General features: G+C 42.2%; 1 protein-coding gene across 9 annotated transcripts in view; it reads right to left on the bottom strand.

Annotated features, from left to right (window-relative positions):
- The window catches only part of SH3PXD2A (SH3 and PX domains 2A), a 254016-nt gene that overhangs the window by 169540 nt on the left and 67704 nt on the right, over nt 1-16772 (bottom strand). For 7 of the 9 annotated variants that reach the window (XM_083616497.1, XM_083616500.1, XM_083616498.1 and 4 more), the window contains one exon: nt 10926-11001. In XM_083616497.1, coding sequence (XP_083472623.1) covers nt 10926-11001 — 76 coding nt within the window. Of the gene's footprint in view, nt 1-2173; nt 2311-10925; nt 11002-16772 lie in introns of those variants that run through there. The other 2 variants (XM_083616504.1, XM_083616503.1) reach the window with 1 other exon arrangement.

The raw sequence follows: 16772 nt of genomic DNA on the forward strand, positions 1-16772 counted from the left end.
GAGGGTCATTTGAAAGCTGCACGTACAAAACATTTCCCAGCTCTGACATCTTCAGTCTTGACTTCTCACTGCTCACGAACCATGAATCTTCTAAGATTGCAATATTCAGATATTTTATTCAAAGAATGCGCCAATGAGCATCTCAACAAACTCCTGATAACAGAGTTCGGACATGATACTCATTTTGCACAAAGAATATATGGAATACCATGTATTTAAGCATACTATGCTCAAGTTATAATTATTTTGGGGGGCAGGGGGAAGAATTCTATTTTTTAAAAAAAATGTGGGAACAAGTATTAATATCTGCAATTGCAAACACAAGAAGTGTGCTGCAGCTGAATGTCATCATTCAGTTAAATTGGTATATAATTTTTCTTTCTTTTAAAAGCACAATTGCTGTGCTACTGACAGCACAGTGTACTTCCAAGAACAGAATCCAAGACTATGTGAAATTTAGTATCAAGAGCAGAAAAAGTCTCTCTTCTACACTCTCTGTCAACAAATAAATGATACTAAAATCCTATATAGTCTTATTTGGGAAAAAGTCCCAATGAACTCAGTAGGACTTACTTTTGGGCAGGCATGTATAGAATTGCCCTCTGAGTAGGGCGGGCAGATGCCAAAAAATAGAACAGGGATTCACTACTTTCAATAGTTGCATAGATGAAAACATTACAGCAGGGGTAACGCTGGACTGCAGGTTCAGTCTTCTAGCTTAGGGTGTGAACCACATAAGTAACGGGCTCTGCCCTACTCCTTTAAAGGTAGAGCAGGAGGGGAGTGTCAAGTGTTGGGTCAATGCCTGTGCCTAGCCATGAATTCTAGCATTTGCTGGTGCCTGTTAAGCTTTGTAACCTGTATCCTGAGCTGATGCAAAGATCATGTAATAAAACTTTCAGGATTTCCCAAGTCAATAGTTAAGAGTCTTTCATCTGAGGGTGGGGACCAAGACACTCAGGATGCTTTGCCTCCTCTCTCCCTTGGACCCCATCCTGAGTCCTAGCTTGTTCCCTAATTGTTCACCATCATCCCTCAGGAGCAAAGGTGGCAGTAGGCTTAGTGGGAAGCCTAGAGTGGCCAGGGCACCACTCATCTGGACTCTAGGTGGCTTTCTTGCCAGTGGTCTACTTGGAAGGGGGAAGTACCGTATTTTTCTGTGTGTAAAACTAGGTTTTTTCCTTTAAAATAATGTCAAAAATTAGGGGGTATCTTATACACGGATATATCACCCCCCCCCCATTTTCTTAAAACTGAGTCCCCCAAAATAGTCTTATACATGGGGGCGTCTTATAGACAGAAAAATACAGTAGATCCAGATGGAAGCAATGTCCAGCAGTGAACCAGATACAGCAGGAGGCGGCGGTGATTATACAAGCCTCTCAGCCTCCTCTGAATCGTTTGCTGGGTTAACTTTTGGGTTCATTAGTCTCCAGCCCTTCTTCACTGCGTTTCTACTCTGGCTCCAGTCTCCAAGCCAGGTTCTGGGAAGTGAAAACCGAAAACCTAAAAAGTGCACACTGAACTAATTTCAGCTGCACTCCTATACTCACTTATCTGGGAGCAAGCCCCACTGAATGTAAAGGGATTTATGAGAACACTCTTTTAGAAGTAGAGCAGGAGTTTTGTGCTGTGAAACTCTTTCCATTGCCCATGGTAATACAGAAATCATGTTAGATATCTGATATGTTAACCTGAAAACCAGTCCATTTTAGGAACTTTGGAAAGCTTCCTATCAGAAGCCAAATCAGGGTTCTTTGCAGATTTTGGCAGTTATGACTCCTCGCAACTGGGCATTTTGCCTCTTTAAGGTACAGACAAGGGAGTGGGAAAAGGATAATTTGTATGCTGAGTTCCTCAAAACACACAGCAACAGATTTTCTCCCCACTTCTATCTCTGCAGCTTAAGCACACACTGAATGCACAAGCACACAAACCTCAAACCACCACACTTCAGTGCTTCAGCACACTGAGAGAGCAAGGTCTCAATTCTAGATAATAACTCTAATAACACTTCAATTCAGCTATATGAAAAAGATAAAGCTGTGTTTGTCTGTTTGGTCGCTGAGCCGGTTATGTAGCTGCAGACCAGCCCACATTATTCACCTGGACAGCTCTCCCCACCCCTCTTGCTTTAAATAAGCAAATAAATAAATATATGATATATATCCACCTGAGATGCAATTCATTGGCAGGAGGTCTGTTTTTCTCACGAGGGAGATGCAAATGGAAGCAAAGCCCAGGCACAACTTAGGGGAAAATGCACATAGTGCTGATTCAGGCTATTACAAACTTGCTGAAAAGAAGGCAGTTCCCAGCGTCACTAAACATTCCCCGCCTATTGCTCTCACCAGATGGAAGAATCTGGGTGGAGCCCTAGACAAAAGCTAAGGCAAACACAGTGGGGGGGGGGGAGGAGAGAATTATTTTGTGAGGGGAGGGAACAGAGGTGTTTCCTTGTTTCCATGGGAATGGGGAGCTTCCAAGATTACTATTCATCCACATACCAGAACCAGGAAAATGGGAAGGTAAGAAGGCTAGAATGCAAGGCAGAGAAACTAATTCAACCTGTATCAGTCACGAACCACTCCTTCATTTCTCTAACACAATTCTACCTTGTTACTCTCATTTCCTTCACTGTTACTCTCTCTGCACTTTCATTGCCCTTTAGAGAAATCTCTCTGGAGCTGCTGTTCAGGAAAAACTCCTTCCATATACCCTAGTCCTCTCTACATTTTCATCCATCTCACAGTGACATCACACAGCTTAAGCTGGACTTTTCTTTTCTCTTTAAAAGATGTTAACCAAAGCTCTACTCCCCCCTCCCATGAATATTTTCAATATTTGACGTTTGAGATGGGTGTAGTGGAGAGCACATGGTTTAGATTGCCACTGGCCATGAAACCCATAGCCGGTGATGGCTGGTATCCATTGGGACCAATAGAGTGGAAGGCAGGGAGACCTTTTGTTCCCATCCTCTTCCCTACTGAATTCCTCAAGGGCAACACTGAGGCTAAGGAGGAAGCTGAGAGGCAGTGCCACCATCTGCACTGGTTGGAAGTAAGATGGCAGACAGATTGAGGTCGGTGAGGTCATGTCCCATTTGGCCTAACAGATCATCCTCCACTGCCCATTGCATGCCTTTGGGAAGATAAAATGGTAAGCCATTGAATGCTAAAATTCAATGCAGCTGTTGTGATGGAAGCTTATGGGCAGCTTTGCCCTTTGGGGAAAGGTAAAATCTTCCATGGGGCCATGGACATAGCCAAGGGGGGCAGGGGGGCTGCTGTCCCCCCATCAAGTAAATCAATAAAAATACTTAACTAATTGAGATTCTGCCCCCCTCAACATAAAGCCCTCCTCCTAACATAAATCCTAGCTATGCCCATGCATAGGGCCTTCGGGATACAAATAATTAGATGCTTCAGGACAGCTGGGGGAATTTCTGGTTAAGAAATCAGGGAGAGGGGAGGTAGGAAAGCTGTGAAAACAGTTTATGCATTGCTGAGAAACTAGAGGAGTTGTGTACTATTGGTGGAAGAGTGCTATGCCGAGGCAGAAGGTGGGACTAAGCTTCACATATTTATTCTAAATCCACAGCCAGCTTTTTGCCTGTGGCTCTAGCATATTTACATAAACGATACCTAGCATTTCACTTCAACCGTAAGCAGCAACTGCATGAATAATTGTGTGGTGTGATCTAACATGACTCAGCATTCTTCTGTTTTAAAGGCAACTCATGTTGACTAACCAGTTTATAATTATTTTGGGAATGGCTGGCTACTCTTTATGAGACTGGCTGTCTACCTTTAGGCATACTGTATTATTGTTTCTATTATTAATTTTAGCATCCAAAGCACATTATGATTCTTAATTCATCACCAGCCCAATCCCATGCAGTGCTAAGCATACCTAACTCCAGCCATTTCAGTTGTCGTAGGTGTGTAGCTCCACATAGGATCAAGTCTTCTGAGGCAGTTCCTTAACACCCTCCTCTTTTAGACTGGGAACTGAAGCAGGGAGTGAGCTTCTTGTCTCATGACCAAACACAGGAAGGCTCAATGATGAGCTTTTCTATGGCCAACCTACTCTCACACACTTTCCATGTATTAACTACCACTAATAATTCAACGTGTTGAATTTTTTGCCTCTCTTTAAAGCAGTTGTTCCCAAAGTATGTTTGTTAGGGCACCTGCATCATTGGATGGGATTCAACATCACACTATGACAATTGTTCTGACAGCACAAGCATTTCAGCTTGTCAAATGAAACAATATCTTTTCCGCTGTTCCAGAGCTCCTCCAGGGCCTTTTTTTTGGGTGGGGGGGGGAGACACACACAGAAGTGTGTGGAGGTAGGAGAAAATGAGAAGTTCTGCTGTGCTGGCAGGACTTGTTGCACTGGCCCTCGCCAAGAATTGTTCAGAGATCCCCTATTCCTCCCACAGAACTACAATTTCCAGAGTACCCTGGGAGGAGAGATTGATCATTAAACCACTCTATGAATCATCAGAGGGAAACCTCAAGCCTCAACAGTAAGTGGAGCCAAAGCCAATGAGAGACAGAGGCAGTGAATTCTTGTTTTGTCCCCATTCTCCTCCCTGCCAAGTTCCAGAAGGACAACACTAAGCCTAAGGATGAGGAAGATGACAGACTGGGCCTGTCAGTAGAAAGGTAGACAGGTGAGGGCTAGGAGAGGGGCAGGCTAGCCGAGGGCAGGCTGAGGATTGAGCAGCCTCCGGTAAATAAAACATTTGGAGGCTAAGATTAAACATTTTTGTTTGCACATTTTAACACACCCATTTTGGTTTTAAGCATGTGCTTTGGTGGATAGGAAAAGGTGAACTGGCAGGAGTGTCTAGGAGGAAGTATTTTCTTTTGTTTTCAAGCACATACTAAGGCCAAGTCCTGATACTATTGTCATTGTTGCTGTTGTTGTAATTACATTCATTATTATTATTATTAGTTTAAGGAAAACCAGACCAACTTTTTACAGTGGAAGTGATGTGTATACCAACATTCTTATAGTGAGGGTAAACCATTTTTTTGAAAAGAACAATGATGATTTTTAGACTATTACACCTCTTATTCATGCCGGTACGGTTGCTTGGAAAACATCCTATTTGTTGAAATGTAAACATTATATTGACATTTGATCTTTGTATTTATTGGACACTAAGTAAGGCATTTAATTATACCTTTCTACTGGGATGGAATAATGGCTTCACCTAATTTAAACCCAGAAAAAACCTGTGCCCTTTTTGAAACACAGTTTCAGAAGAACTCATTAAATTGCATAGATGGGAAGAGCACTGCTTAAACTTTAAAGCATAAAGCTAATAGCCTAAAAAGAAATATTCAAATTAACCACCGACTAAGGAACCTGTGGAAGGACCACAATAAGTAGAGCAGAACGAAGTTAGTGTGGCTTTCAGTTTAGAGTCTTATTCCAAATTAATATTGCTGCAGGCAGCCGAAGCTGAAAAAAACAAACACTGGAAGGTTTATTTGAATAAATATGGTGTTTGTGCTGCAGCCAGACTCCAGAGTCAATTATCACCGGCATCCTGAAAGGTTTTGTTAGAGTTGTCCTACACTTTTTTTGGCAAGCATAACCACCACATGTATTCACTGTTATTTAAACAACCCTTTACACATGCCAGAATGACAGATGCAATTGCCAGTATGGTCTCTGAGAAGATATCACACCAGATCTTCTTTATTTGGAGCTGCCTTCTGATCCATTTCTGAGCACAATTCAGAGTAAAGTTTATTCCTTACAAAGCCCTAAATGGCTTGGGATGACCACCTCCAGCATGGGATCACCTGTTCCATTATGAACCTGCTCACATATGGCATTCAACATCTGAGGCCCTGCTTCATGTTCTACTACCTTCAGATGTGTGCCTGGTAGGGACGTGAGTGCAGGTCTTCTCAGTGGTGGCATCTGAAAAGTGGAACTACATTCCAACAGGTTTGGTTGGTTGGTCTCTTCTCTCTCTGAGTTTTAAGTGGGTGGCAAATTAGGACTCTATTGCCTATCGATATCAGGAAAGCATCTTCACTGTATTATTTTCGGCACCAGCTTAAAACATTTTTGTTTAGGCAAGCCAATCCAGACACACAGAAGTGTGAAAAGTTAGTTTACTGCTGATTTTAATGGTTTTTAAAAACATTTTAAATTATTTGTTTTGAACTGTTTTTATTCAGAATTTTAATATTTATTGTAAATTGCTTAAAGGTTTTGTTACAACCAAGCAGCATATAATTTTTGATAAATTAATTAATTTAAAAATACATTTTTTATTTTGCCATGCCATAATTCTGTTCTAACCTCCTGCTATGGAAATGCACTAAAAAAAAACCTGCCCCAGTGGTTTTATATCACCCTCCCTCTCGTGCAGCTTTCTGAATGTTTTTATCTCATTGCTTATTTGTTTCGTTCGATTTGTGAATTGCTCAATTTATGAAACATCTCAAAGCGATTAAAGACATCAGCAATCAAAACATATATAAAATGTCACATATAAAACAGTAATTCAAATCCAATACAGATACAGATTAGAATAAAAATATCCACTTAAAAGTGATGTTCTTTAAGGTCTTCGATAGTTGCCAAAGAGACAACAGAGTCACAGAATATATGATATTGAAGAGAGGGTGCATTCCAAGGGGTAGGAGCCACCACACTAAAAGCCCAATTCCTACACTGTACAGACAGAATCTCCTGGCAATATTGCATCTACATGAATTATTTCTTTTGTGTTTTTGTGTTTTTAATCTGGGAGCTGCCTTGGGGAGCTAACAGGCATAGTAAGAAAATGTTCCAAAACAAACAAACAAATGCCTGACAACCCCAATTGCCCCAGAGTAATGTTTTCCTGCAGGAAACATAAAGTACAATATATACACATAGCTATCATGTAAACTGTGAGGCTACCATGAGGAAGATTGCAGAGTCAAGTATGAAGCTTCCCTCAGTCAACAACATCCCTTCACAGGAAAGGAGTCTGATGCCTCTCCTAGCAGGAGGATTTCATTACAAGCTTCTTGTTGCTCGATTTTCAATTAAGGTTTATCGCCAAACATTTGTTTCAACAAAAGAAAGGCTTTGACTGTAAAAGCTACAGGGTGTTTTCTAATTAAAGTAGCAGGTTAATTCAATGTTGTTTGGTGATGTCTGATGTTCAGCCAAGTAATATCCCCACCCCACCCTGAGTGGCCTGTTCCTTTTCAAAGTTTTACACTGCAGAATTTTGTCTTCTGCAGCTAGAAAAGAAATCTTAAACAGTTGGGAAAGGAGAGAACATACTGATACTGAGGGGACTGGAAATGAAATATGAACTTTGAAATGTATTTTCACTGAGATAATTTCATCAGCTCATAAACCCAGCACTCATGGTCTGAAGTTGTTTAGAGTGAATGGGTAGACAGATTCAAAGCCTGCTTTAAAAAAAAAACAAAACTAAATAAAACTCTGATGATGAAGGGAGGGTGGGACAGTGGTTGTCATGGCACACATTGTGGCACGTGTGTCTAAATTTGATCAAGAGATCATGCGCCCATAAGGTCTAGAAACTTTTCAGGGCTATGTTATCAGCCAGATGAGAGATTGGATACAAGTTTTGACAAAATAAGCACCAAGGGTCAACTCTTGAAGCAGTGGCGTAGCGTGGGTTGTCAGCACCCGGGGCAAGGCAAGTAATTTGTGCCCCCTAACCCGTGGATTTGCGCCCCCTAACCCGTGGATTTGCGCCCCCTAACCCTAACCCCCAGATGTTGCGCCCAGTGCGGCCGGCCCCCCCTGCACCCCCCACGCTACGCCACTGTCTTGAAGTGAGAAAGAATGAAACAGTTACACAGGTGGAAAGGGCAGCACTGTGTGAAGTTCCAAAAGAGCAGGCAGATATTTCAACAGAGCTTGTGCAGGAGACTTTACTAGCTGCTTGTCTCTATAGTCTGCCTAAATTTATGTGTTGAACCAACTGAGCATTTGAATACAGGATCCTGTCCCTCCTTCACACACAGGTATACAAAGGCAGCATACTAACTAGTTGAAAATGCATTATTTCCTAGCTTACACTTTAGAAGTTTTTTTTGGGGGGGGAGAGTGTAGAGGGAGCGAACATATTGTAGATTTTTATGTGACAGGTATCACAGGATGGCTTGACTGTTTACATAGCCCCATGTATCCTGGATCATATGTACAGTAGCTATTCTCGCTGCGTAAGTGCAGTAACTGCTTTTCCAAAAGACAAGATGGCTAAGGGCAAGAATTTATTTTTACAAGGCCACTTCCAGACTGTCGCTGTTTTGTGGGCAGGATTCAATCACATACTGGCAAATTCAGGTTACACATTTAAAGTGGATTTGGTGCTCTTGTGCAACGAGCCCCAAAATAAAATAAAAATGGACTTTTTGTGGAAAAGAAAGTAACAAGAAAATGTGCTAGGAAAGATGGGCTAATGTAATACAACCTTTTACAATTTCCCCACAAACAAAATAGAATTAAGGTTCAATAAACAGTAGACATCTCCCATCACAGCAGGGCTGGAGAGAATCTGGAATACATGATGGCAGCCTTTCGCCAGCAAGTATCACAACTTTATCATCAGTATTTGCTTACACGGAAAATTGGCATATGTGCACCTCTAGTGGTGCAATGGGTCAGTGCATCTGGCTGTTAACCAGAAGATTGGTGGTTCAATCCCACCCTGCACTAGATGACCCTTGGGTCCCCTTCCAACTCTACAATTCTATGATTCTACCACATAACCTCCCTGCAAACTTTGTGCAAATCAGTCAGAGCAAGAGCTCAATAAACAGATTGGCCCATGTCTTATCCCACCCCCTGTAAATTTGCCTTCATGGTCTGTACTTGGAGAAAAGGCTTATTCTTACTTTGAAGACAAAGGGCAATCTTTTAATGGGTTTCAAGCCTCCTCCACCTCAAACCACACCATTTATTCTGGAGCACAGTTCAATAAGCCAACCTACAAGGCAGCTGCCATAAAGCATCTAGCAACTAATAAAACAAGAGAAAGATGGTCTCGATCATGTGCACCAGTAATTAACAATGAGCTGGAGTTCCCAGCGTCATCAAAACTCTTCCTCTGTGAGTTCAGCTGGGAGCAGTTTTGTGGAGACAGATGAAAATACTCTCTGCAAAGGAAATCATGGCAATATTTATATACCTCTCTGCTGCACAAATCATGTCGGAGTTGAAAGGCTGTTTTTATTTTTTGGCCTGGCTCCCTAAAACTCTCATGCACGCATAATTTTTCCTCGTACCTAAACAATTAGAGTGGTATTATTTGCTAAGACCCAGAAGTGCACAAGCAAGCAGAAAAGAAAGGCAGACCAGAGGGAGCTAAACCTTTGCCTTTCAGTTTTAATTTATTGACATTGTTATTTCAGCCCCTGGTATACATATTCAAATACCTTTGAAACATACCTAAAAGCAGCTGAACTCTCTGGACAGATTCTACCAGTGTGGGATTTATGTACAAGCTACGTGAGCCATGGATTAGGGCTTCAGTCATGAGAGACCTCTATATACCACCCACCCCCCATGAAGACATTGTGTTGTCTCCAGTGCTAGTGCTACTGAGAGTAAACTCAGTGAAGTTAATGGGCATGACTATTAGGCTCATTAATTTCAGTGGGTCTAATCAAATTTACTTGGATACAACCCCAAATGCCAAGTTTTACATAATCATGAAATAAAACCTTTTAAATTTTATGTCATGTGCAGAACACACATGGTACATGTTGTACTGCCTTTTAGCATACAATGGTACTTCGGGTTACAGAGGCTTCAGGTTACAGACACTTCAGGTTACAGACTCCGCTAACCCAGAAATAGTACCTCGGGTTAAGAACTTTGCTTCAGGATGAGAACAGAAATCGCGCAGCGGCGGCAGTGGGAGGCCCCATTAACTAAAGTGGTACCTCAGGTTAAGAACAGTTTCAGGTTAAGAACGGACCTCCAGAACGAATTAAGTTCTTAACCCAAGGTACCACTGTATTTATTAAGTGCTAAACTGTGTGAAAAGCTGCTCTTAGAAATCACAATAGTTAACTGATTTCTAAAAATTCCCAGTCAGTGCCTGACCCCCCTCTGTTTTAGTAAAAAAAGCACTACAACAATGACCTATTAAAAAACCCTTCTCTAACAGTCCTTAGTGTGGAATTTGTCATTTTCACCACCAAGTGGAGATTTTCATTGGGCTACCCATTATAACCTCAATACGTCCTTACTAGTTAGTCACTGCCACTTTGGACCCTATCAGTGTATAATGAAGTTAGGATTTTGGGCCCAATTGATGCCGGTCCATATCATGGTTCTACATACAAGCACCATTGGATCTGGCTCTAGCTTTACATTCTAAATATTTTAATTGGTTTAGAGTTTTTACTACAACCAACTAAATTTAAATTTTGCTATTTGAGCAAATAAATGAACACATTTTCCCCAATCCATTTCTTAGGGCTCATCCAGACTTTTGTGTCATGTTTCTAGGCACAAGTCTGCATTCCATGCTCCTTGCCCACCCCTCGCACTTCCCCCTAAAAATGCACCCTGTACTGCTAAAAACAATTACACAAAAAACCTGATTTGCCATTTGTTCCACTTTGGCATTCAAGAGGGGGTTTTCCTGGGGGAAACAGCAGGGCAAAAAGAGAAAAAGTAAAGTGTTTGGAGATGGACCAGGAAAGTGTGGACCTGTGCCTAAAAAGCGTGGGGCAAAAGTGATGTGCAGATGAGCCCTCAATTTGTGTAAATTCAGTAAACAACTGAGGCATTAGCATTTCTTCAAAGATCCTGCCTAAAAAACCTGGTCTGGACACCTGTGGATGAGCCTACTCATTCCCTCAAAGGCCCTTTAAAGACAAGGTGTCCAAATTTATCAAAAGGTTTGTTACCTGGAAGAAATGGGATGATTCTCTTCTTGGGATCTTTCTGGCCTCCTTCGATAGGGAATTTATCCAGAAGCTGCATCTGCAAAAGAAATATTTAGTGTGAACAAAAGTCCATCACCCCCTTTACCCACTCCCACCTCAACAACAACATGGCCTATTTTCCTGGCTGTAACAGATCTTGAAAGCTGCAGGAGCAGCTGTGATCAAGGGCAGGATTTTTTTATTTTTTTACAAATACAGTTCAGTGAACTTGGTTGAAGAGCAGCAAAGTTCCCGAGAGGGCAGGGAGAATTACATCAGAGTTGGGACAGGACCAAAGCCTGGAGTTCCAGCAATTCCCAAATTAACTATTTTGTACTTTCATAATAAATGAACACAGAGTTTGACCCTCATCCATGTTCTGGGTAGCAATCCTGTAGGGTCCACCTATCCTCTAAGACAGACCACCCACCTGACGAGAACTGCTGCCTCAGAACCGAAAGAGGTTATTTCAATGAAGCTTCCAATGTGGTTGTTGGCAGACCTCACCTATCTCCCACACATTGTTGCGCTTCTCTGTGCATCTTGATGGACAGGCATACATAGAGCAGAGGAGTTTCCTGGGGATCTGGAAATACTCTCTTATTGTGATCCCTGGGACTTTGTTGGAACAAAATGAGTTCTTACAAAGTGGAAGGTTGTATCAACCTTTCTGGAAAGACCCTCCCTTCCCTGCTGACCACACACTGTCTGCACGTTTAACTCAGTGTGCGGTCATTGCAAATGGCATCCATTACATTCATAATATATAGAAAATTTGGCAAAGTGATTTAATAATAAGGCAGATAAATATTTAATCTGTTAAAAATATTAAATTTGAGATTTTTTAAATGCCTGCTTTGAGTTTCAACTATCACAGTATAATGGAGACAGAAGTTTGTTTTTTTAAAAAAGTTGGGTTGCTGCCAGGTTCTTTGGCAGGAATACTCCCATGTTCGTGTGTGCACATTCACATACGGGACCATATTCCTCCAGCACTGTAGGAACAGAGGACAGGTTCCTGAAGGATGTGTAGATATGATGGGACCACCTGATTGCCAGAGATCTTGAAGCTGGAAAGGCTGCATGGTACTATGAATAATGAATGATGTGCAACGATGCAGAATCCTATAAATCTGGGTTCTAGGTTTGCCATTTGAAGAGCAAAACAGAGGACACATTTTCTGACTTCGCTATAACAACTCTCATTTTACAAACCCAAGAAAAAGAGGACGTGTCCTAGAGAAAGAGGACATATGGCAACCCTATTTTTAGCCTTTATTGCATACATAGACCTGGACCATTTTTACTCAACATTCAGAAGCTGGCACACTGAGGTTGTTGTTGTTGTTTAGTCGTGTCCAACTCTTCATGACCCCATGGACCAGAGCATGCCAAGCACTCCTGTCTTCCACTGCCTCCCGCAGTTCGGTCAAACTCATGTTGGTAGCTTTGAGAACACTGTCCAACTATTGCGTCTTCTCTTGTCCCCTTCTCCTTGTGCCCTCAATCTTTCCCAACATCAGGGTCTTTTCCAGGGAGTCTTCTCTTCTCATGGGGTGGCCAAAGTATTGGAGCCTCAGCTTCAGGAGCTGTCCTTCCAGTGAGCCTTCAGGGCTGATTTCCTTCAGAATGGATAGGTTTGATCTTCTTGCAGTCCATGGGACTCTCAAGAGTTTCCTCCAGCACCATAATTCAAAAGCATCAATTCTTCAGCGATTAGCCTTCTTTATGGTCCAGCTCTCATTTCCATACATCACTACTGGGAAAACCATAGCTTTAACTATACGGACCTTTGTCGGCAAGGAGATGTCTCTGCTTTTTAAGATGCTGTCTAGGTTTGTCATTGCTTTTCTCCCAAGAAGCAGGCGTCTTTTAATTTTGTGACTACTGTCACCATCTGCAGTGATCAACTCAGCACAACACAAAGGGGGCAACACACAGTGCTAATACATCCCTTCAAGCACCTCCACTAATGTGGATAGGAATCATTGAGATGGAATTCAACTGAAAGTGCTCACAGTGGACAAATGTGCATAAAACACACACAGGAAAATCAGATCTGTGCAATCCACGTGTACCTTAATACTCTGGTGTGTACGCAGTCTATGTTGAAAATGGCAAACACTACATTTTCAACTCCAGGAACTCCATAGCAAAGGGATAGCATTTCAGAACAAGGAAGGATGGAAGGTGTGCCCACCATCAAGCGTAACATAAGCCAGACTCCAAATCAGGCACAATAGCATTACATCAGTTCACATGTAAAGGAATTGCCCTGTGATTACAATGGCTTCTAAAAAAAACCACTACAAACCAGCACTTCAAAACATCAGGATAACACCTGGGGAGGGATGTAAATATAAATGTTTGGGAGAACCATTTCTTCCAACTGGATTCCCAAAACAAATGGGTGGGTGGCTGTCAACACAAAAGTGGGGTTAAAACGAAGTATGGAAACACCCTAAGCCATCTCCATCAGTTGAGAACCCTATATTTTGCTGCTCCTAATAGATATGTTGGAAGAATACCCACTAAGATTTTGAGAGCAAACTTTCCTTCAAAGAAAGACACCTAATGTTCTCTCTCAGGAGTCTAACTATCATGGAACACTGGACCCTATCTGCTAGCATCAGTCTGGAAGGAAAAAGACCTACCTGCATGGAGAGTTAAGGAAGAGGAAAGAACCATCAGGCTTCCTCATTTGCAAGTCACCCTGATGAAGAAACAGATTGTGGCTTTAATGCTTCTTAGACAAATTGTTTCTCTACCAATTGAAGGTGACTTTTTTGAAGAGGGTGGGAGTTAAAGGATGTTTTGTTTTCCTGTAGACAGAGTTCAGGCTGTCTGGGGTCAGTCAGGGGTAAGATTACTTTTGTTCAAAGGAGAATGAAGGTATAGTTCAACTCCAGAGTTTGCTGTCATGACATTTTTATCCAGGAAGAGAAGTGTCTCGTTTTACTCTTAAGAGTGACTGACTCAGTGAGCCTACAGCTGAGACAGGCACATTCCTAGGGTTATTCTTGGAGGTAATCTTGTTTGGCTGATGTGGGCCTTTCCTAACCACATCAAGATGGTTGTGTGGTATATAACTAAGTACTGTTTATCCACAAGGCTGATATCAGTGGAACAGATGCAGCAAGATGCAGCTGCAAAATTCCAAGATCTCCCACCACCGGATAATAGAGATACAAGTAAAACAGGTTGGCCATAAATGTCAGCAGTCCACAGCGACCTGACTGCAGGATGTAAACCAGTCTTCCCCAACCTGACTAAGGGTGACTGGGGTTTGAAGTCAAAAGCATCTGAAAGGCAACAGGTTAGGGAAGGCTGAGCTAACCTTTAAAGTGAATGTGTGAGTGGCGGGTGGTGAGCTTCACTAATAAGAGATATCACATGTGCTGCAGTAACTGTGTGGGAGAAGGGAGTCACCAGAAGGATAACCAGTGCTGTTAGCTAAATATCCAATCAAATACATGGAGCCTAAACACCCTTGCTCACTTAAAGGATGCAGAAAGCTTGCAAGTCCACAACAGGTATCAGCTAAGGCTGCTGCCTTATTCTCTTATTTAGTCAAAAGGCTTTTTTAACCTAATTATTTTTTACCTTAAACTTTAGCGAAAGGAAATGGAAGATGGTAGCAACATCAAACTGTCTCGAGCAACCCTGTAAGAATGGATGAACTTTCTGCTGAATATCGGGGAGGGACAGTCTGTTCTTCCTTTTTAAGTAACAAACTGGGTCTCATAAAAAAAGGAAACAACTGCAAATAGCTGTTATGGTCCATTTGCTGGGGGTTGGGGGAATTATAATTAGTAGCAATAGTATCAGTACTTTTAATGCAGAGATGGGATGTCTCTGGCCTTCCAGATTCTGTTGGTCTCCAACTCCCATCAGCCGCAGCCAGCATGCCCAGAGGTCAGGGATGATGGGAACTGCAGTTCTAACAAAGCCTGGAAGGTCACAGGCTCCCCATCCCTTATTTAATAGGATCAACTGATAGTTATAAAGTAGTGATCTACCATTCAAGAACCATTCATGAAATGACAGAATAATTGTGCTGTCCAAGCGAAAAACAGTGCAAAAGAGGTAATTTAGCACTCCTATGTTTCCATATGCATATGAAAACAATAATAACTTACTGAATCAGGTAGGCCCATCTTGTCCAGCATCCTGTTCTCAGAGTGGCCACCCAGATGCCTGGGGAAAACCTGCAAGCAGCACCTGAGTGCAAGAGCACTCTTCCCTCCTGCAGTTTCCAGCAACTGGTATTTAGAAGCATATGGCCTCAGCCGAGACAGCTATTGCAGAGGAAATGTAATTATCTGCTGAATCTGCTCATCAGTCATAGAAAGAGCCTGTTTTAAAGAGGCCAAGAGCTTTCCTTCTGTGCACTAAACTCTTAATTTAGCCTCACAAAGATGACTGCAAAAGCTTGTACAGGTTAATTCATTAAAAGTGTTGTATTCAGTGCTGCACAAGTGCAATGTTCTCCTTGTGCAATGGGACTTCTTCCTCTTCTCTGCCATTGCAACCCAAAATCTCCTCTGGAGGGTCCCCCAGCAGAACAGCAGCATTTGATCCAACCCATAGTCTTTAAAGACTTCAATCTTCCAAATTATGTAAGTAAAATAAATTTTGCAAAACATGAACTACACCCAACTTTAGATTAAGTGCTTCAAACCAGATAGTTGCAATCTGATGTTCCAGTTTATTCTACTCCTCAAAGCATCTTAGGAACAAATTGTTTTATGGAATAAGATGTCATCTGAGTGAGTGATCAGACTTTTATTTTTTTACCATGCTATTTGCACAGTGTGTGTGTGTGTGTGTGTGTGTGTGTGTGTGTGTGTGTGTTTAATCATGTACCTATGGTTGCCTATTAAATTAGGATATGCAAACACTTCACTACCACCCAGAGCATAAAAAAATGCAGACATGTTCAAGTAAGCCACAACTTTCCAATTAAAAATGATTGACCTGTTCTCACATGAAACCAAAGGTATGAAATTCTGTGCTTGAGAACTACAGGCTGAGGTCTATACAGGTCCCTAGGATGCAGTCGAAACCCTGCAACAGTGGCACAACTTGTGATATAGCACATTGTGTTCATTGCTGGAACTCTCCCAATACACTGATGGAACTCTCTCAATACACTGATGGAACTGACGGAGCTATTCCACTAGTGAAAATACACGAGAGAAGTGGCCAAAATGGGGTGGACATTTGAGTGGGACATCTTTTTCAATCCACAGCTACACCATCAACAACAGTGCAACTTTACATAGGCTCCAGACTATTCAAATCACTGGGAGGGGGGAATTAAAAATGCATCACCATCTTCCACCGTCCCATGACAGCCCCACCAGTTCATAGCACACCACTACCAACATAACGGGCGGCAACCATTTTAGGCATGTCCAACTGATGGGCAACCACCAACACACAGGTCCTTGTGGAGCTGGAAAATGGAGGAATGGGGGCAGAACGGACTTATGCACACTCTGCCTACACACACGGGAGCCAGGAACAGAACCCCCTGCAAAATGGTTGCTGCCTGTATATAAACTCCACACAGGTAGACCAGGAAGGAAGGAAGGAAGAAAGGAAGGAAGGAAGGAAGGAAGGAAGGTGATAGTGCTTGTCTTCCACCATCCCCCTTTCCCATATTGCAAAGAGAAGCCAATGTTCTTGATCCTTTGGGGGGGGTGTCCATCGCTATAACACGCAGCGCTTTCAATTTAACGCAGCACTACAGACAGCATTGCTTCCACTTGCCACATCATAAAACGAACGTTGATGATGCACTGCCAAAGGAAACAGCTACTACCC

This window comes from Podarcis filfolensis (genome assembly GCF_964270895.1).
Source record: "Podarcis filfolensis genome assembly, chromosome: 5".
NCBI lineage: Eukaryota > Metazoa > Chordata > Lepidosauria > Squamata > Lacertidae > Podarcis > Podarcis filfolensis.